The 21,090-nt window shown below is 40.0% G+C and overlaps 1 protein-coding gene across 1 annotated transcript in view; it reads right to left on the reverse strand.

The window, feature by feature from the left end:
• Window positions 1-21,090, reverse strand: part of ITPKA (inositol-trisphosphate 3-kinase A) — a 77,695-nt gene that overhangs the window by 7,688 nt on the left and 48,917 nt on the right. Inside the window, exons 2-4 of the mRNA XM_060760733.2 lie at window positions 8,837-8,933; window positions 6,155-6,368; window positions 3,069-3,273 (exon numbers count right to left, since the gene is read on the reverse strand). Of these exons, the coding sequence (XP_060616716.2) occupies window positions 3,069-3,273; window positions 6,155-6,368; window positions 8,837-8,933 (516 nt within the window). The remainder of the gene's footprint in view (window positions 1-3,068; window positions 3,274-6,154; window positions 6,369-8,836; window positions 8,934-21,090) is intronic.

Raw genomic sequence — 21,090 nt, forward strand, 5'->3', positions numbered from 1 at the left:
ATGAGATCCCAGGAGCTAATATCCACAAGCTGAGCACCTCAACAGATCCAGACCTTTCAGTCCAGATTAATCCAGTTTTAGGACCTGTGTAGAAGGGTCTTTAAACAAAGTGGGTTATTTTTCCAGATCATTCCTCTGAACTATAACTCAAAGCAGCTGGTATTCATTGTCAACCTCCCATCCAAGTACTAACCAGGACTGACTCTGCTTAGCATCCAAAATCAGACACGATCTAATGCCTTAAGGGTTTCTAGCTTGCTGTCTACTGCTCATGAGCTCAAATGTTTGTTTTGTTTTTGGACAGTGAAAATGTTTAACTTCCAACACTGCTGACATTACGCTAATCGTTACACCATTATATTAATAATTCATGTTAATATGTGTAATCATAGGACGAACAGATACAATCATATAAATACCTTGACTTACAGTACAGGCTGCATGCAACACAGTTGTTGCTGGCTCCTTTAAAAGTACACTGTAAGTTGCTTTCTCCAATCTCTGACCATTTCCAAATGTATACAAATTACATAATCCAACTATTGACTGGAGATAGTTGGATTTGTACCCCAAAAGCACCAAGTTGGGGAAGGATAGCCTAAAAAACATTGCTTAGTTACAGCCCATTCCCTTTATTGTATTATGTTCTATGAAGGGCTATCTTTAAAAAGTGATAGAAAACTTCACTATTTGACATTGCTAATGGAGCTGGTTATGTTGAGACCACACTCTCTTGTTACCATTCTGTATTTGAGTACAATTCAGTGTAATCATTACCACCAATAAAGCCCTATAGAACTCAAATCCAGGATATCAAATGGACTGTGTTTTCCCATATATGCCAGTCTTGAGCCCTAAAAACCTGTTTCAGCCCTGCCATTCTCACAGGCACAAGAGGGCCTTCTCAGTTACTGCTCCTGGGCTCTGGAAGTCTCTTTCTAAAAGTAAGATTGGATCCATTTTACTCTTCCATCAGCAAGCCAAGATTCTTTTTCCAATTTTATTTTGGCACACTTTCAAATCAGGAACAGATTTTTTTTCAGATTTTGTTACAGTGTAATAGAGACAAATGCAGTTTCATGCTGAAAACAACAAATCATATGGAGCAGACATAGGCAAAATTCAGTCCTCCAGGTGTTTTGGACTTCAACTCCCAGGAATTGTGGGAGTTGAAGTCCAAAACACCTGGGGAGGGGGGCAAAGTTTGCCCATGCTTGATATAGAGGATCAATACACTGTCCAACTATTATTTATTTATTTACAATATTTCTACCCCGCCTTTCCCGAACCCGAAGGTGACTCAAGGCAGCTTTGTAACATAGGCGGGTATTCATTGCCATTAAAACAATGTAAAATTACAGTAAACATTTAAAACAGAATTACAAAACACATACATTAAAACCTTAACGTATAAAACCACTACCTTCACTATTAGCCTTGTCATCCAAAAACATCATCTAAGCCGTTCCAGGATTCGATTTCACATAGTTCTGTGTTTATCAATTGCAGTAGGTTCCCAAAGGCTTGTTCAAAAAGCCATGTTTTCACTTTTCTGCGGAAGGTCAGGAGGGCAGGAGCTGATCTAATATCCCTGGGGAGAGAGTTCCACAGCCGAGGGGCCACCACTAAGAAGGTCCTGTCTCTCATCCCTGCCAGTCGCACATGCAAAGATGGTGAGACCAAGAGCAGGGCCTCCCCAGATGATCTTAAACTCTTAAGTGGTTCAAAGGGAGATATACGTTTGGACAGGTAAGTTGGGCCAGAACTATGAAGGCTTTCAAATACTAGACTGGAGAGAGAATTGTGCAGTTTTCCAGATATGGCTCAACTCTAGCTCCTAGCATACCTACCCAACATGATCCCACAATTACCAACCCATACTAGACCCTGTGGCAGTGAAACTAGTGCATGGGAAACAATTTAACATAAACAAATACTGCCTTGTTGCCTTGGCCATTTCAACACTCAGTAGCACTTGAGAAAAGCATACTGCATTTGGTTTCCAACGCCTACCTATCAAGCCTATCTGTCAAGCAAAAGGCTAAAACAGACCAAATCAAACATAAAAAAGATCAAGCACGCTTTTTTGAGAGGAGTTATGGTACCCTTCATGTTCAAAATCTACTATATCTCTACATTTTGAACATGACTATGAAATAACAGTCAATTACAATCTGTACTAGTGGTGTTTTCATAGGTTATGAAAAGAACAAACAGTGGGTGGATTACATCACTAAATAATTGATTTTTCTAGGACTTAAAAAAAATCAGTAAGACAGACTGGACCATCGCCAACGTAGAGGATGATTTTATTAGATCAGAGTTAAAACATTTCAGTATTTTCAAGCTCTAACTTATGTTGTTCCTGCTTACCCGACAGTATACTAACAGACAAAGAAATACATACCATATGGAAATCCAAATGAGTGCCAGTTCATTTCAATAAATCATGTAGTTCCAGATACAGATGATTTCTTGAGAATTTTCCTGGGGGCCTGTTCACACACACCCCAGAAAGCACACATAATGAAAACTTGCCCACCCTCCATTAAAGGCTTGGAGCAGCAATCCCAGTGTGCAAAAATGATGTGCTAGGAGAGTGGGGGGAGGGGAATAGTCCATCATTTTTACATGCCGGGAGACCTGCTCCAAGCCTGTAATGGAGGCCAAGTAAGTTTTCATTACTTTTCAAAGTGGTCTGGGGGCTTTGGGGGAGTAGGTGGGGATTATTTAGACCAGTAAACTGTGACATTGGTGTCTGGACTGTAATCCAGACACCGGAAGTAGTGGGTTTATCCCACGCCTTCCAAGAAGGCGCAGAATAAATCCACTATCTAATTAAATCACCACAAACCAGGGTTTTCCAGGTTTGTGGCAAAATAATTTGGGACTGTCCAGGACGTTGTCTGGACAGCCTCTCCTTTATTGCTGTAGATACTGCAATAAAGGTACTGTCTGGATGGGCCCTTAGTGCTTCAAAAGACCTTTATTGTACTATGGAAAAATGTTGTAACTAGGAAAAACTAGAGAGTGTTTTCTAGAGAGGGAAGGTTTGGAAGATGGCTTACCTTAATCCCCTCGATCCTGAAGCCCAAGTTTGCACTGGAGCTAATGGTCTCCCTCCACTGCATATACCGTGGTTTAGTCACTGCATGTTGTGTGTTCTCCTCTGCTGTGGGCGCCAGAGGGTCCACATCAATCATCTTCTTATACATGTCTTTACGTAACTTCGGTTTTTCTCTTGCTTTCGTCAACTCCTCTTCCAAATATGTCCTGCAAAAATAACCTGACACTGAGTACTTCGTTGATACTGAAATTCCCAAGAGTGAGCTTCCCTTACAGGAAACTATAAAGGAATTGCCCTCTTCCAGGTTGCCATTAGATATGCTCATCAGGGCTTATGAGAGCTGCAGTACAACTTTTGAAGGCTACATGATCCCAACCACCAATTTAGGATTTCTGTTTTGTTTTGATTTCATATTAGTAAAAGTAAAGGTTCTCCCCTGACATTAACACCAGTCATGTCTGACTCTGGGTTTTGGTGCTCATCTCCATTTCTAAGCTGAAGAGCCGGTGTTGTCCGTAGACGCCTCCAAGGTCATGTGGCCGGCATGACTGCATGGAGCACCGTTACCTTCCCGCTGGAGTGGTACCTATTGATCTACCCACATTTGTATGTTTTCGAACTGCTAGGTTAGCAAAAGCTGGGGCTAATAGCAGGACCTCACGCCGCTCCCCAGATTCAAACTTGCAACCTTTTGATCCGCAAGTTCAGCAACTCAGTGGTTTAACCCATTGCGCCACCGGGGGCTCACATTAGTTCACAGTAGTAATTCACATTAGTAATTCAAATATATTTATAATTTCCAAGTATTGAACTAGGAACTCTATCTCCTGAATCTTGGAGGGACTGAGGATGCATCGACACTCTGTGTCAAATAGTTTAGGGTGCATTATATTGTAGAATTAATGCAGTTTGGAGCCAATTTAACTTTCATGGCTCAATGCTATGAAATCCTGAGCATTGTGGTTTTGCAAGATGGTTAGCCTTCTCTGGTAAACAGTATTGGTGCTTCACTAAATACAAATCCCAGAGTATTTGAGATTAAGAAAAGCCATAAAAGTGCATGCTTCTATATATATTCCAGAAATATCTGAGTGAACATTTATGATAAAGCTTACAAAAGTTACTTCATAATTTTGGTAAAGTTTAGACTTTTTGGGGTTATGGTTACAATAGACTACGTTAACAGCCAAGCTGAAGACAAGAAATGTCCCATTTTTTTAACTTTGACACCCTTTCAACTGCCAAGGCTCAATACTATGGCATCGTGGGAGCTGTAGTTTTGCAAGGTATTTGGTTTTCTCTGTCAAAAAGTAATGGTGTCTCACCAAACTACAAATCCCAGGATTTCATAGGATTAAGCCATAGAGGTTAAAATAGGGCCATAGAGGTTAAAATACTGCTAAACCGAAGGTGATAATGTAGTGTAATATTACTCTGATCCATCACTATCTTTTCCCGTCAGCCAACCATCCATAAAGAGCAGAATAATTCTGCAAACATTATAATCCTAATATGAAATGTGGGGACAGACCACCTGCTACTTAGTCAAAACTGAGGAAAGACCTTGATTCTCCTGTAATTGCAATAGATGTGATGACACAATAAATCTAGTTAAAATATCTGTGCTACTTCTATGCATGACTCTGAATCAGAAGCCTTGACCTTTGAAAATGATTTCACTCAAGGGCAAAAAATGGTCTTCCCCGTGCAGATAGGGACCAAAACAAGTACATTAATAACCTTATCACAAATTCTGCACCAGACTGGAATATACATTTAGATACAGGGTGCTATGTTTGCTGTATTCTAGCACCTCAGTGGTAGATTTTTTATATATGGTAAATAACTGTTGAACTGACACTAAAGAACACACACAGAGAAAGCATTCTGTACAGAGCTAAACATTAAGATGTCCACATTTTCCAAGGAATGGGGAATGAAGTTGAAGACCAATTTGTCATTTTTGCCACATTGATAAGAATGTCCCTGAGATTTCCAATAAGTTACAGCAAGATTAAAAATGTTTAAACACTAAATCTTGGAAAAGTTTTTTTTGAAGTCTTAGAATTCCCCAGCCAGCACAGCCAATGGCAACACTACCTAGGTGGGTCTAGGAGTGCACATCCACACAGCACCCAAAATGCACAAGCTTAAACATTATTACCTGAGGCACCCAAACGATGCCTCAGGTAAAAGTAAATTAATTTGGGACAAAACAGTAAAACCCTGCTTTGTCCTGAATTAATTTGACACCTAGAAAGACCTGGGTCTTTCCAGATGTGGGTCCTGTGTAGATTGGGCCTGACTTTCAAGCCCAATCCAGACAGCTGTCTCAGGATTTCCAGGGCCCGTAAAATTCAAAACTGTACCCACCCCCTCCCAACCCCTCCCCCCAAAAGGGCTAAAAAGTAAAAAGAAATAACATGCCAGGAGATCTCCGGCACCACTTTCATAACAGCCACACAAGTAATGTTTACTTTGTAGCCCTTTGGAGGGGGGGGGTTCTTTTGTGTCTGGGTGTGCTGCCAGGAGGTCCAGAAGGGCATCTAGACATGCCCACCCCCAAAAAGCGCAGGTTTGCACGGTGGGTAGGGGAGGTGTATGAACTCTAATCTGCGCTCAGTCAGTTTTCTGAAACTTGATTGGGTGCGGATTAAAGGCCTGTGTAGAACCAGCCTAAGATTTCTCCCCATTCTGATGAAGAAATTTCAACTGCCAATCAAACGAGTCAAAATCTACAAACAATGGAGTCAATCAGCACTCAAGATTCAGAGTCAGATCTGAGCTGGACCAAAATAAGACAGGTTTAGAAATGATGTTCTCCCACTAACTCTGGGTGACAACAAAGAAGAGTTTGAAGGAAGTACGCAGAAATAGTGGGCGCACAGTGAGATTGGCACATTATCCCACAATCTCTTGGCCAGCATGCCCAGTGGCTTTTTCCATTACAGTTTTTGCTTTCTGGTCTCAAAATAATTGCAGTGCCAATATGGTATTTTCTGGCTCAGATGTCATCTCAATCATAGATATCAAGCATAGACCCCAAAACGAGAGGGTAGGTTGCTGTTGGTTTTAAATATCTCCCACCTGATTCCCATTTTACAGTCCATTACGCAAGGGCCTTCAAAGTTAACTAGGAGGTCGTCCAGCTGGATATAGGACTCGCCGTCTCTTTCCACCACACCATGGAAGATGGGAACGCAGGAGCGCAGTGGATCTTTCATGAGCAGCTCAAAACATTTCTCCTCATTCTCTGAGTAGCGCTTCAGAATTGTCCCACCGTCTGCTGCCTTGAAGCTCCCTGTGGCAAACAAAACAATGAAGACAGATAATTTTCCATCTGCTACAAGGAAAAGGCCTTTCTCCTTCCTGTTAAGACTGCCGCACCCTGCCTTCTAGTGAGATGATTTTCCTGGAAAGATAATGTAAGAGTTGTAAAAAGAACACCCAGTGCAAACAGTGTCTGGCTATAAAAAAAACTATTTGAACAAAAACCTTTGTAAAAATGTCTACACTAATAACAAAAGCATGTTCAAATCTAGATACTTCAGACAGTATGGAATGTTAATCGTTACTGTCTTATTAGTCTAGTAGCCAGATTAAATGATCAAATATATGCAAAGCTACCATTGTGTCCTAAACTGAGTTCAATGCTGTACATACTCAACGCACACAAGAGAGGGCCAATCCGTCACTGGTCAGTAACCAAACCAAACCCAAATCTGGATGGCAAGCTGTGTACTTTGAACACATACACACTCTTCTCTAAATCAGGGCTTCTTAAACTTTTTCCACTTCCAACCCCTTTCCACCCAAGAAATTTCTCTGCAATTCCATATATAAAAATGTGTATATAATTACACATTTGCTGATAAATCAGCATTTGCAATGCTTACTAAACTGGCAATTTTTCTTTTTTTATGAAGTACAGCTGAAACTTTTCCTACATAATCCATTGTACATTGTTGCTAATAGATTTGTGTAAATGTCTAGGTAGCATTCAGAAACCTATTACTGTTGCAAAATTTCTGTGACCTCAACACTGAGCTAAGGGAACCCCATTTGGGGTTGGGGCCCACAGTTTAAGAAGCAGTGCACTAGATACTATAATGGCCCAGGAACCCTGTAGCCCAACTATTTTACTACTCTTATCAAAGGTAAGATGCACAACTAAGGAAATGAGAAAGTTGAGGTCCAAATGAAGCCAATTCCAAAAGGAATGAGTTAACTTTGATTTCCTGCTCCTTGGCAAGGGGTTGGACTGGATGGCCCATGAGGTCTTTTCCAACTCACAGATTCTATGATTCTATGACTGAAATACACCTTTTCTATAAACAAATATATATTCCACAAGATAGGAGAGGAAGGCGAAGTTTAAATTATACATTTCACTTAGATATAAGTTGGTTCACCTCGGCTGCATTGCCACAATTCTGTGTACTCAGTACTAGGATGGATGGCTTCCCTAGCAATTAGGAGAACTTTAAGTGTAAAGAAACAAATTAATTATCTTCCTGGGATTGTAAAGGAGGGGAGTAGACTGCACAAGAAAATGCTTATTATTATGTTTCCTCCTCCTTTAAAGAACTCTGCACATAACTCTGTTGGTGTTTACTTTCTTCTTACCTCAGGGGGTTACTACAGAAACAGTAAAGACAACAAGCACTAATCACATAAAGCCAACAGAGGGGAAAAAACTTGGCCAAGAGAATATGCCAGCCATTTCTACAAATGATAAATAAGAAGTAGCCTGCTTAAGCAGCTCTTATCCTACCCAACTTTCCTTTCAAGTCTTTGTGATGTAAACTCCAGCATTGGCCTCATGTTAATTAATGCCCTTTTGAAATGAAATAGCTTTTAGAGGAGAAAGGGAAATGGTTGGACTGTGATATATCAATCTACAACAAAGAGAAATATGGCAGCATTTCATTATGTGGGCACACAATGAAAACCAAAGCTTGGCACTATACTGTATAAGTTTTGCATTTGCTCTAATGCCAGCCAAGAGTGGTGGACATGTTGGATAGCAGATTTTCCACCCAACTAGTGGAAAACACAGCCTGAACACAAGGAGATGCATATTCCCAGCATAATTTGAGAATCACAAAACGGACGAGCGCCACATCTTGTTGTTTTTCCTTTTAGACTTAGGCTAACATTAATGACCTATCTCCTCTTTCTGTGCCTGTCAGAAACATCAAGTCCAAGCATTATTTTGCATTAGAAAATGTGAGAAACATATAGTGTTACATGACATCTGGTATTTTCAGGACTCTTAGGTGAGCTGAAATTACACTGCCTGCAGGACAGCCTGGCTGAATTAATCAATTAACATGATCCTACATCATCGCTTTGATTTAAATGTGCTTGCTGCCTAATCCCAAATATTCAGAGGCAAGGTTTTGTTTTTTTTAAAGGTCAGGTCTATAAACCACATGTTTCTTTCTCCGCTTGATCAGTTCTTTCAATTTCTCCAACCTTGTACTTTTCAAAAGCTTTGAATCACAATTCTAATCATTCCTGAATTCAATGTCTGATAAAGATTGAAGTCCAAACATTTGGACAGCAGGATTATACAGTTTGGGAGTGTTGAAATTGAAAGCACTAGTTCAATTTTTATTATACAGTTGGGAGTGTTGAAATTGAAAACACTAGTTCATTTTTTCAAATATAGGATGGGGAATTTGGGGGTATTACCATTTTATTAACAATTTTATAAGAAGTTTTCTATTTGCAATGGATCCAGCAAGAAAGTAAGGGGATTCTCACCTGTGTGGCCAGCCAGCTGCACCCAAGAGTAGCGCTTCTTGAAAGGGCTGATGATTGGCAAATTGACAATAGTTTTTATGGTCTGCCATGCTTTTTTCTAAAACAGAAAAAAAAGAGAATTAGTGCTGAGAATACCAAGTGAGCTGACATTTCTGTTAATAAACATAGGGCTTCTCACCTGCTCTCATCAGGCCACATCAAACTCCAAATCAGATCTAATACCATATACATTTAATTTCTTATTTAAAATACTGGTAAGTACATTAACCCATGCAGATACTTTAACAGGAATGCTTTTCAAAAGCTATTATGGGAGGCTCAGCTAATTTTCAGCATATATTATCAAAGACAAAGAAGGGGATGTATTGTTTAAAAAATCAGGGGTTGGGGTTGGGATAGCGAAATTCGGAGTCAAACAGCATAGTCATATTCTTGATCTTGATGTGAACAACACTTTTAAAACCTGCTTTATTGTGGTTTCCTTGAAAATAACTGGAACTGTTTCAGCTCATCTGTTCTCAAGAAATGGGGCCACAAAGTGGAGTCCACAACATGTGAATGTGGAGAAGAGCAAACTACAGAACACTTACTACAATGCAGTCTGAGCCTTGCAACATGCACAATGGGAGGACCTTCTTATAACAATACCAGAGGCACTCAAAGTGGCCAGCTACTGGTCAAAGGACATTTAGTATAATGCCAAGTTCTTAAACTTTGTATTGTTGTTTTTTTTTAAAAAAAATTACATTAAAACTGTACCCTCAGTCTGCTTCTGATACGATAAATATATAAAATAACTAATCTGTTACTTGAATGTCTTGATCTTTGATTTTTTTTTTTATCCTTGAAGACATGTGTAGCAGTGTTGTGAGAAGAGGCGGGTAAAAAATACAATTATTATTATTATTATTATTATTATTATTATATTTTCAGTAAAGAAATCTGGAAGATGAGGCAATCTAGACAATCAAATAGATGGCTCGGTTTAGGAGGGAGCATTGAAGATGTTCTGGATTAAAATAAACTCCCCTTAAATTAAAATGCCAGCAGATTAGGACACACTTGCTTCCTTGGCACATAGCAACTTCTGCAAGCCGAAGTGGGCGGACCAACTGCTCCCAATAGCACACCTCAATGCATGAGTGTCTTGCTAATACTGGTGGCTATACACTCTTTAGTGATTATTATTGCAATGCATTATATGGAGCCTCCATCTGGAAAATTCCCAGTAACCTCTATTAGTCAGGCTGTGAAGTTCAACTAATCAAAAGGAACACAGATCATCAGTTGTAAAATATCTTCACTGGCTAAGAGTCTGTTTCTGAGCACAATTGTAATCGTCACTATTTATTTTTGAAACTTCATAAAACTTGATATGAAAACATTTTGGAAACTGCCACTTTTCCATTTGTCTTGCCTACACATTAAAATTGTCAGGTTACCCATATTAAGGATCCCAAGGTTAATGTCATCCATGCACTGTATTTTAGGAACATTAACTCTAAGGAAATCTATTCCATTTCTCCTATCAGGTATGTGAACAACAGGCAATTATGTACTTTCTATTGTCATCTGAATGTTTTCTAGTTAGAAAACTCTCAGGTGTGACTGCTTTGTTATTTTCCTCCATGTGGCAGTCTTTACAGGAAGGAATTTTCACAGTCATGTAAAGGTTAGAAAATTTCAAAGAAATTAATATAGTTCTCTTTTATTCTTACAGCTGGTTAACACCCAGTCAAACAAGGTCTAGGAGTTACCTTGCCACCTTGCTAACATTTTTCTGATGCAGCCATGACATCTCTGAATATACTCCTATCGGTCAAAGGGGAAATATAACAGCTGCCGTGTCAACAAAAGGAAATGACCTTTAACAGCATGACAAGAAAAACACAGAAGCCTTACTTTCCAGAACTGAAAGTGGGGGTGATTAGCACAGTGGAAGCATGTTTTACTCCCAACAGATTAAGTTTTCCTGAAAAAATTATTTGCCAGGAATGTTGGCTTGCTTAGTCCAGCAATCCCACAGTAGCCAATTAGTTGCTTGTGAGAAACTCAAAAGAAGGATGTGAAATCAATTATGCCATGCTACTATATTCACGTTCCACAAATACTGGTACTCAAAGACATATTAACTCATAATGAAGTTAAAATGTAACTAACAGGATTATTAGCCAAAGATGGCACCATCCAGCATGAATGTACCCACTTCTCTTTTAAAGCTGTCCAGTGGCATCACTTGGTGGGTGCCATGGGTGTGTCTGTGTAAACTATACTGGGTCACACCTTCAGAGGGGGCGACACCAAATTAACTGGGTAGTATTTTAGCATACATTTATTATTCTTATCTTTTTTTAATGTCCCTGTAGTTAGATATAACCACAAAAACATTGTTTTCATAAGCTCAGCTTATGTGTACTATATCAATATACCTACATAGCTGAAATTCCATCTAAATTTAATTTTGGAACCTTCCAATACACATCAGGCCACACCTGGAATACTGTGTACAATTCTGGACATCGCAATTTAAGTAGGATGATGGCAAGCTGGAATGCGTCCAGAGGAAGATGGTTAAAATGATCAAGGATCTGGAGAACAAGCCCCATGAGGAATGGCTTAAAGAGCTGGGCATGTTTAGCCTTCAGAAGAGAAGGCTGAGAGGAGACATAATGAGGGATTGCTGGTGGTGCTTTGAATGCAATTTTCCTGCTCCTTGGCAGGGCGTTGCCTGGATGGCCCACGAGGTCTCTTCCAACTCTATGATTCTATGCTATGATCTAATCTAGTCAGAATTGTCATCACTACCAATTACAATAACTCTTCAATTCACATCGTTTTGTCTGTATGGACTACATTGCAGTTTTTGTTGCTGTTTTTTTGTCAATGAAAGTGAAAGGACCAAGGCAGTGACATCTCAGGCCCACCCCGTTTGGATATCAGCCAACATGCCAATGACTTAAATCAAGAAATAGTTTTCTAAGATCTACAGAGACACTCGCTGGAACACCTCAGCACGCAAGAGTCCAAAAGTGGGAAGTTAAAATCCACCATCTCAATCAGTGGCTGAGACTGGATGAGGGACTCCCCACTGGGTACACAGAAGACTGGGCAACTTGGAAGGCACTGAAAAGACTGCGCTCTGGCACCACAAGATGCAGAGCCAACCTTAAGAAATGGGGCTACAAAGTGGAATACACGACATGCGAGTGTGGAGAAGAGCAAACCACAGACCACCTGCGCAATGCAACCTGAGCCCTGCTACGTGCACAATGGAGGATCTTCTTGCAGCAACACAAGAGGCAATCCAAGTGGCCAGCTACTGGACAAAGGACATTTAATAGAATGCCAAGTTTTCGAACTCTGTGTGTGTGTTTTTAAATACACTACAACTGTTTGGTTCGCTCCTGACACGATAAATAAATACCTCCTTTTCAAGTTAGAGAGCCCCAAATGCCATACCCTTTCCACATAAAAGCTCCCTTTTGATCAATGTGATTGCTCTTTTCCTAAAAGATATTGCTCAGTAACTATTTGGCAATCCTAACCAACATTCATGAAAACATTGCAATCCATTTGTTATGTTTTAGGAAAAAAGCACCTCGGTCTGGTTTCCCCCCCTCTCTTTCAGACACCCACAAACATGGAGAGCAGACCCCTGCTGCAATACCAGATTGCCTAGCAATTCCAAAGCACAGAGTAACACAAAGCTTGGTAGCAAACAAAGATTTAGTACAATGCAGACTAACATCTGTATTCAGGGCAGTCTTGCATTCTGTTGCTCACATCAGGCAGCTGCCATAGGGATCTGAACTGAGAAAGCCACAGAGTTTCAGCATTGTATGGATGCCTCCTAAGGAAATGAGGTTTTTTATTCCTCCACCGCCTGCTTCTTGCACAAATGCTTGAGCAGCTCTTATTCTAGCTGATCCCATGTGCTGAAACCTGTTTCCATGCTGAGGTTATTCTCCCCGGTTGCCTGCTTTCTCATTCCTGCACAGCTCCCTTCAAAGAGCTATCTAGAAGGTCATGTTCACAGTGAATACATTTGAGGGTGTGACTCTTTTTTCCCGACTAAGATTGCACAGTACTGCTAATCACACAGTTCAATTAAAATAATTATAGTTTCAAAATGTAGAAGAATATTCTGCTTGAAACTCATGGACCAGTTTAAAATGTTTCATGGCTTTAAAAAAAACTCCTGAGGAGTGGGGGAGGAATCCTACTGCCTAGGCTGCCTACGCACATGGCCCCTGGATCTCTCTTCTTCTCAAATCAAAAGCTCTGCTGGTGTTTTGAGCAAAATTATGTTAGATTCCTGCCCCCCCCCCCTTTGCCGAGCTCTCGTGCTCAGCGATACAAGCCTACACAAGCCCACAAAGTGCTATTATAATAGCAAGAAACAAAAGCGGGAAGACTTTTTCTCTATGTTCTGAATTAATTGCCAGCCATCCTCCTCTATTTCTTTCAATTATTGTGTCCTTTGAGCTGAATTGATAATTCTAAAGCTAAGTATATTACATCTAGATGTCTACAGCATATTCTATGCTGCCAAAGTACATTTAGAAGTGTAGGGAGAAACCAGAGTAAACAATTTCAAATCAGTGGGACTTAGGTTAGTTATGATTAAATCCGTAAGGGTCCAGCTATACTGCAGAATTAATGCAGTTTGATACCACTTAAGCTGATATGGAATCTTGGGAGCTGAATTTTTAAAGTTCTTTAGCTTTTTCTGCCAAAGTGTGCTGGTACCTCACCAAAATACAACTGCCATGATTCCATAGCATGAGTAACGACAGTTAAATTGTGTCAGACTGAATTAATTCTACAGTGTAGATTAGTAGTTCCCAACCCATGGGTCCCAGCCCATGGGTGGACCGTGAGGCCTAAAATAAGGTCCATGAGAGGGAGGGAAAGGAGGGGAAAAAAAGAGATCCCAGTGCGTTGCCCTCAACAGCGCTTTCTTGGCCAGCGGAGAAGACTCACCTGGCGGCACGCAAATGGGGCTGAGAGTGAGAAGGAGAGGGAGAGAAGGAAGGAAAGAAGGCTGTTGCACTCGTCAGTGCTTTCTTAGCCTTGGGAGGCTTCCCAGGCCAGGGAAGAGAAGACTCATCTGACAGCATGAGCAAAGAAGTGAGAGAGTGAGAAGGAGAGTCCCCCAAAGTAGCAGTAGATTATGAAATATGGTTTTCTGTGGGGGAGCAGATGACGACTACTGGATGGCATACGTTCTGTATCAGAAACGAGAACTGATTTGGTCTAGCCAATGCAATTTTCTGAATCAGCACTCCAAACAACCAAAACAAATCTAAAGTTGACTAAAACCGATTCGTAACCCTTTTGGTACTAATGTTGGAGAGTGGTCCCTGGTCAAAAAAAAAGGTTGGGAACCACTGGTGTAGATGTACCCTAAACAGAACTAGCACAGGATTTGGCCTATGACTGTGCTTTTTTGGATCAAGTTTATTTTATCAAGCACTTCACCAGCACCTGCCCAGGTTCCTCTAAGGCTCCTTCTACACTGCCATATAATCCAGATTACCAGTCAGATAATCTACATTATCTGATTTGAGCTGGATTATATGAGTCTACATTGACATATAATCTAGTTCAAATAAGATATTCTGGATTTTATATGGCAGTGTAGAAGGGGCCCAAGAAGCACAGAAGGAAGGTGACAGTTCCTACTGTAACTATGAAAACAGATCATCTATTTTTATATAACAGTGTATTCTAATAGCCACTGATGAATGTTTCCTCTCTCTCTCTCTAGAGCACAATACTTCACATGTGGTGCAAATGCATGTTTAAAGTTAACCATGCTTCTATCACGCTCATGTGGAAGAGTAGAGAACACCTCTATCAGAATAATACCAAAAGTTTAATGAGGAAGCATGGCTTGAATAAGGGTGCACAAATCTCTCCTGCTTTAAATACCTTGATAGGTGAGGCTTTTGATGCCAAGGTAAAAATAAAGAACTCTGCTATAGGCACCTGAAAGAAGTTCAGCTCATTGATTTAGAAATGGTGAGGAAATTGACACACAATCCAACTTCCCCATCCACAGATTCTGCATCAATGGGTTCAACCATGGCCCAAAGGTATTTTTTCAAAAATTCCAAAAGGGAAACCTTCATTTTGCCATTTTATATAAGGGACACCATATATACAGCATTCGTGTTTCACAGTTCTTCATTTCCTGCATACAGCCCACTATTGTGCTTGCAAAAAGAATCAAAGAGCAGACTCACAAGTGCAATTCATTTTCAGTATATTACCCCGCAAGTAATGCCATCATTTACAATACAGCTATTCACACAATGAACTCTAATCCATATAAAGGGGACATCTTGAGTCTATAAAATTCAGTTTCATTCTCATTTCTGTCAACAATGTTATAGGTTTCAAGGATAAGAAACACCTGCTCTGCTAATCAACAATGATCTATCTGTGAATGGAAAATCAGATTGATTGATTGATTGATTGATTGATTGATTTGGCTTTATGATTCCTTGCATTTTCCCCTAGTTCTCATATTATTGCAGGATCACTTTGTTGCTTCACTGAAACTGGATGTAGGTCCTGTCAGTAAACGCTAGGCTTCATGTAAGAAGTTGGCAGAAAGGATGAGCGATATATTGAATGCCTGCAGTTGGTTTAATAAATGGCATTTTTATAGTATGAAAAATAACCTTGCACTTGAATTAAGCAGTTGTGGAAGCAAGTTCTTGCAATCTAAGAATTAAGCAAGTTCTTGCAATCTAAGAATTCCTGCAGAACTCAAAATCCAGGAAGTCTTCGATGGGAGATAAAACAGTTTTTCAGAGGGCCTGGATATTCAAGCCATGTATCAATTTGTTCAGATCCAATGTATAATATAATGCACAAGTGCAAGACATTATCCATGCCCATCAAGGTGTAAAGCATAAATGGCTTATAGGAAGTACACTATAAACTGAAATACAAAAGAAGCTTTAATTCTTTATTTCATTTCTATAATCCTTTGGTTGATGCTGCCTTACACTATGAGAAAACAGCTAATTAACACAAAACATAAAATCAGAATAAGACCAATAGGTAAATAGTTCAGGATACCACTTCATCGGATATAAATATAATCTGAAAAAAACCCATATACATAAAAATTATAATTCTGTGGGTACAGCAAAATTGAGACAATGTGATGTATGAAGGACTATATCAGCAGAGCAAGTCTATTTGGATAAGAAAAAGGTGAAGAGAAATAACAGAAGGCCATCTTAAAACACATTCTGATCGCTTTCTGGTGTTCTTAATTTACTGGGTTGTAAACACTTCTAATTTCTTCTCTAAGACTACCAGACAACCTGAGGCAGGCATTCATTAAGAACATTGGCAAGGAGGTGGACTGTATTGTGCCTTATTAGTAAGTCAGTTGAAGGGCTTCTTAAATATTTCCACTTGGGATCCCTTTTAACTTGAGAAATATTTACATGACCCCAGGTACATAAGTAGATTAAAATAGATGTAAAAATCAAACATTTACTTATAACTGATCAGCATTTGCAAACTTGCTAAGTAGGATTATTTCCTTTTTATGAAGTACAGCTGAAGCATCTTCTGCAGGCACTAGTCTGTAAGCACTAGTCAACAGAGTTGTTTAAATGTTTAACAACACTAGATGACATTCAGGACCTCCAACATTAAGCTAAGGGAACCCCATTTGACATCAGGACCCACAGTTTACGAAGCAGTGAGTTAAGTCATCAATTTTTGTGTGATGCAATCCCACAATCAAGGTTCAACTAGCAAAACTTTTATCCCCATATATTCAAAAATGTTAAGCATAGAGAACAGAAGGTAACATGTCGGACATTTGCCTCTCTATTTTCAACCATTATTATTATTATTATTATTATTAATTTCATACACTTCTACCCCACCCTTCTCCCCCTCCAAAGGGGGACTCTGGACAGCCTCACAAAAGCACCATGTGATGCTATTACCATATAAACAGTCAACAAATACATTAAAACATTAAAACAATAGATTAACACGCTAATTAAAACCAAATCCAAGTCTGGGTTAATTCAATGTCGCTGATATCCTGAGTCTTCTTTCCAGTTGCTGCTGTCCACTAATCAAACGCCTGGTCCCAAACCAAGTCTTCAATTTTCTTCTAAAGGACATGAGGGAGGTGGCCAACCTGATGTCCCTGGAGAGAGTTTCACAGAGGGAGGACCACTGCCAAGAAGGCCCTGTCTCTCATCCCCACCAACCGCATTTGCGATGGTGGTGGGATTGAGAGCAGGGCCTCTCCTGAAGATCTTAAACTTTGTGGTGGTTTGTAACAGGAGATACGTTCAGACAGGTAGTCTGGGCCAGAACCATTTAGGGCTTTAAATGTTAAAATCAGCACTTTGAATTGTGCTCAGAAGCTGATCGGCAGCCAGTGGAGCTGGTGGAACAGAGGAGTTCTATGCTGTTACCATCTTACATTAGCAGGGAATATCTGAAGAGGAAATGTAAGTTAGTACAGAAGACTGCAATTATAGCCTTTCAGAGGACTAGGCCATCAGGATCTTTCATCCTGGGAAGCACTATAACCATGATCAGCTTAATACTGTTATAGGTCCTCTTCAGACTTTGAGTGAACACATGAAAAGACTGGGACAGATTCCAGGATCCTTTCCACAACTGACCTTCAGTACAGTTATTTGTATTTTTGTGTCAAGGTCTTCCTTTTGGATTTTTTAATATCACACAGACTAAGAAATGTCATTACCAAATCACACACACCCCAAAACTCTCAATTCATGTTTCATTTAGATGTGTTTACCACCACTAGAAACATAGACAGGAATATCGTAAGCATCTTGGAAATAACTGGTTACAGCGTGTTCCAGGTTTCAACAGGACAGGTTCCTTTGTTTTGGCAACAAAACTAGTCAGCGCATTCTCTGATTAGAGCTAATTTTTTGTCCTTCACTGCTACAATACTGATGTCAGCAATGCAACTTCTTAGTTGTGGGTGTGAACTTTCTGTCAATCCAACCTTACGAACACCTGAGATGAATCGAATGATTTTCAGCTCCAGATAGCCCATTGTGTTTAATTTGACTATACAGGGAGTCATCCTTGAAATGTTTACACAGGAAGCCACCTGTTGCTTCAGTAAACAGAACTCTAAGGGCCAAATAAGATGTGATGTTAATTGTGCAAATAGTTTTGTACCCATGAGCTTTCAGTCATATTTGCAATCATTTTCTTGCTCTTGCCTAATGTCCAGCCAGAGAACTCATACGAAGTATTTGGATAAAGTTAACAATACCTGGATGTTGTCTCATCAAATCCTTTGGAAGCAGCCTTTGTCTACTAGTATTGACCTTTTGTATTGTATTATGTGCTCTTCCTCTCGTATCTCATCTGAAGGAAGCATATGTTCTCCAGGTGACATGCTCCACTATGGGTGGATTTTCCTCCTCCTCAACTACGTATTACTTCTGATTATTATGGTTGTTGCTCTAATAAACAAACTAACTTTATCATCACTCACTGTTGTTACATCACTGTTCATTGGTAAATGATTAACATGCTGAACATGTCTAGAAGCATTCCACATGCTGAGCTATAGCATATGGCACAATCATGTATTTATGGCCAGAATGAAACACATTGTAAGGCAGACTAACTTTGATAGGGATGCAATACAATGCAGGACAACACAGATTTGAATTATGGAGAAAGTTAGGGAATATTTAAAATATAAGAGGAAAGGAATTTATTTTCCTTTGATAGCAAAAACTAATGGGAGATGGGCCAAACAACTTGCTTCAACATTAAAATTATCAATCCTTGGATCTTTGTCCCCCACAGAATTGCTTTTAATCAGTGGTTAAATTAGTCAGAAGTTACTCTTGCAGACTGCATTTAACAATCAGTGAACAGTTTGTCTATGTCTAGGTTTCTTTCAAAAACTTATATATTTTGACATGCATTGGTGGTACCTCACAAGAGCCATCTCTGTTTAAGACTGCAGTGCTCCTTCTGAAGTATGTCATAAGATGTATGATTGTATTGTCGAAGGCTTTCATGGCCGGAATCACTCAGTTCTTGTGGGTTTTTTCGGGCTATATGGCCATGTTCTAGAGGCATTTCTCCTGACGTTTCGCCTGCATCTATGGCAGGCATCCTCAGAGGATGCCTGCCATAGATGCAGGCGAAACGTCAGGAGAAATGCCTCTAGAACATGGCCATATAGCCCGAAAAAACCCACAAGAACTGAGAGATGTATGATTGTTTGGATTTATATGTACCTAGGCAAAAGACAAATGTCCTGGTTTGCTAATTTCATGTCCATCTAGCAACAGTTAACATTACCAAAGGGGTACGGGCATGAAATTTAACTGTGTGAAGTACAGAAAACCATAAAGAAGAAGATATAATTATATCACATTTTATAGTCTTCAAGTAGGACATACCATGTCATAATTTTAAAGGCAAATTTCAGACAGAAGACACAACCCTGAAACATTTCATCTAGAAGCATGGCAAATATTTATCTTCATTTGCTGCTTAAATTGGAAGGCTTAGACAAGGCTGTACACATTCTGGACATCAGTGTGTTCACAGTACTAGCAGGGAGTGTGTAAACTCAGGCAGAATTCAGCATCTGGGATGTCTCAGTCTTTCAGTATTTTTTTAAATTCAATTCTGGATCAACATTGTATGGGAGGGCAATATGGAATAGGATGGTTAACTCCTTGTGGTGGTTATACAACAGAAGGAAAAATAAGTGTGGACAGAGAATGAAGTGGGGAAAGAGTTCACAACTCCTGCTCTAATTTGACATCGTCACGGACCAAGCCTTAATATCTAGCTTTCCTCTTTCTGCTCTCCTGAACACCTCTCCTTTACCAAATACAAATTAATACTGGAAATAGATAATGCAAATATACAGATATTTCCTTAACATTAAAATGAATCAAGAGCATAACATCTAATTTTAATTTCCACAGAGGAGTTATAACATTTTGAGCATCCAACTCTAGATATTGGAAGAACTTTTTAATAACATCTATTAGAATTCCAGATAATAACACCCCCCCCCTACCACCACCACCACACACACACACACACACACACTTGCACCAAACACATATATAGTTAGTAGAGAAGCAAAAGAATATAGTTTTCTCCCAATGGAGGCAAACTTCTTGCCTCTTTGTCGTTCGGGCAGAGCGGGCACCGGAGGCTTGTGATGCCTTGACCACCACTGAATTTGGTTGAGGGTGCTTGAATAACCATCCATGTTCAGTGTTGTCTACTCAATGCCAAGCTCCAATTTTGTTTGCAGTTAGTGGGATGGATGATGGAGTTTGCCATGATGAATGGTAGCAAGATTGTCGGTGGGGTTTGACTTTGGACCCTGCTGAACATTGGGTCATCCACTGCACCTGCAGATTGTTTGACTTCAAGCCCAGGGTTGCCACCATCCTCAGAATTTGGTCCACAAAGCCCTTGACTTTGTCCATTGGGAATGTGGGCTCAGTACTGGTCATGTCTGGTTCTGGAGAGATATTGATCCCAACCGACAGAAGGTATGCAATGGATTCCACATCAGACTCATGGTGAGAGTGGGTGGAGTGACTGTGAATCGATGTTGGGGAGACATTTGGTGGTGGTAGAGCTGGTCTCGTTGGTGGATAATGCAGGTGGTTAGGGAGGAGTAGCCTCCTTCTTCTTTTTTACCTCCTTTTTTCTTTAATTCTGCCTCATAACCCTGGAGAACCAGTGAAGGACTTCTCCCTGGGCTAGCTCTAGCAGCTTCCTCCAAGTAGTGCTTTAGGGCAATGCATATTAATGATGAAATTGGCAGTGCACCCAACATGGATGATGTTGGGAGTGCAGCCAATAGCACTGAGGGAGTCAAGGAGGAAAGTACTGTAAATGAAATTTAAGAAGCTTGAACCTGTTTCATAGCTAAAAACACAGCAAAAGATCTTAAATATTTTTTTTTAAATTGACTGACTGATGGGGTCAGTCTCGACTTTATTGAACAACACCAATAAAAGAGCTCTCAAAATTGAGGGCTGTACCAAAGGCTCCAGTGCTGATTGGTATAGAAGGGAGTGCAGTCTTGTCTCCCTGTTCTGTCTCACCTGAGACATGAAAGACTGGCAATAGGAACAAGAGCCTACTTGAGATTTCTCCTAGGCAGACCAGACATTTGGATTGTCCATCTGAGTCTGGCATCTTGCTATTGTACTGAGTGTACT

This window comes from Anolis sagrei, chromosome 1 (assembly GCF_037176765.1).
Source record: "Anolis sagrei isolate rAnoSag1 chromosome 1, rAnoSag1.mat, whole genome shotgun sequence".
Classification (NCBI taxonomy): Eukaryota; Metazoa; Chordata; class Lepidosauria; order Squamata; family Dactyloidae; genus Anolis; species Anolis sagrei.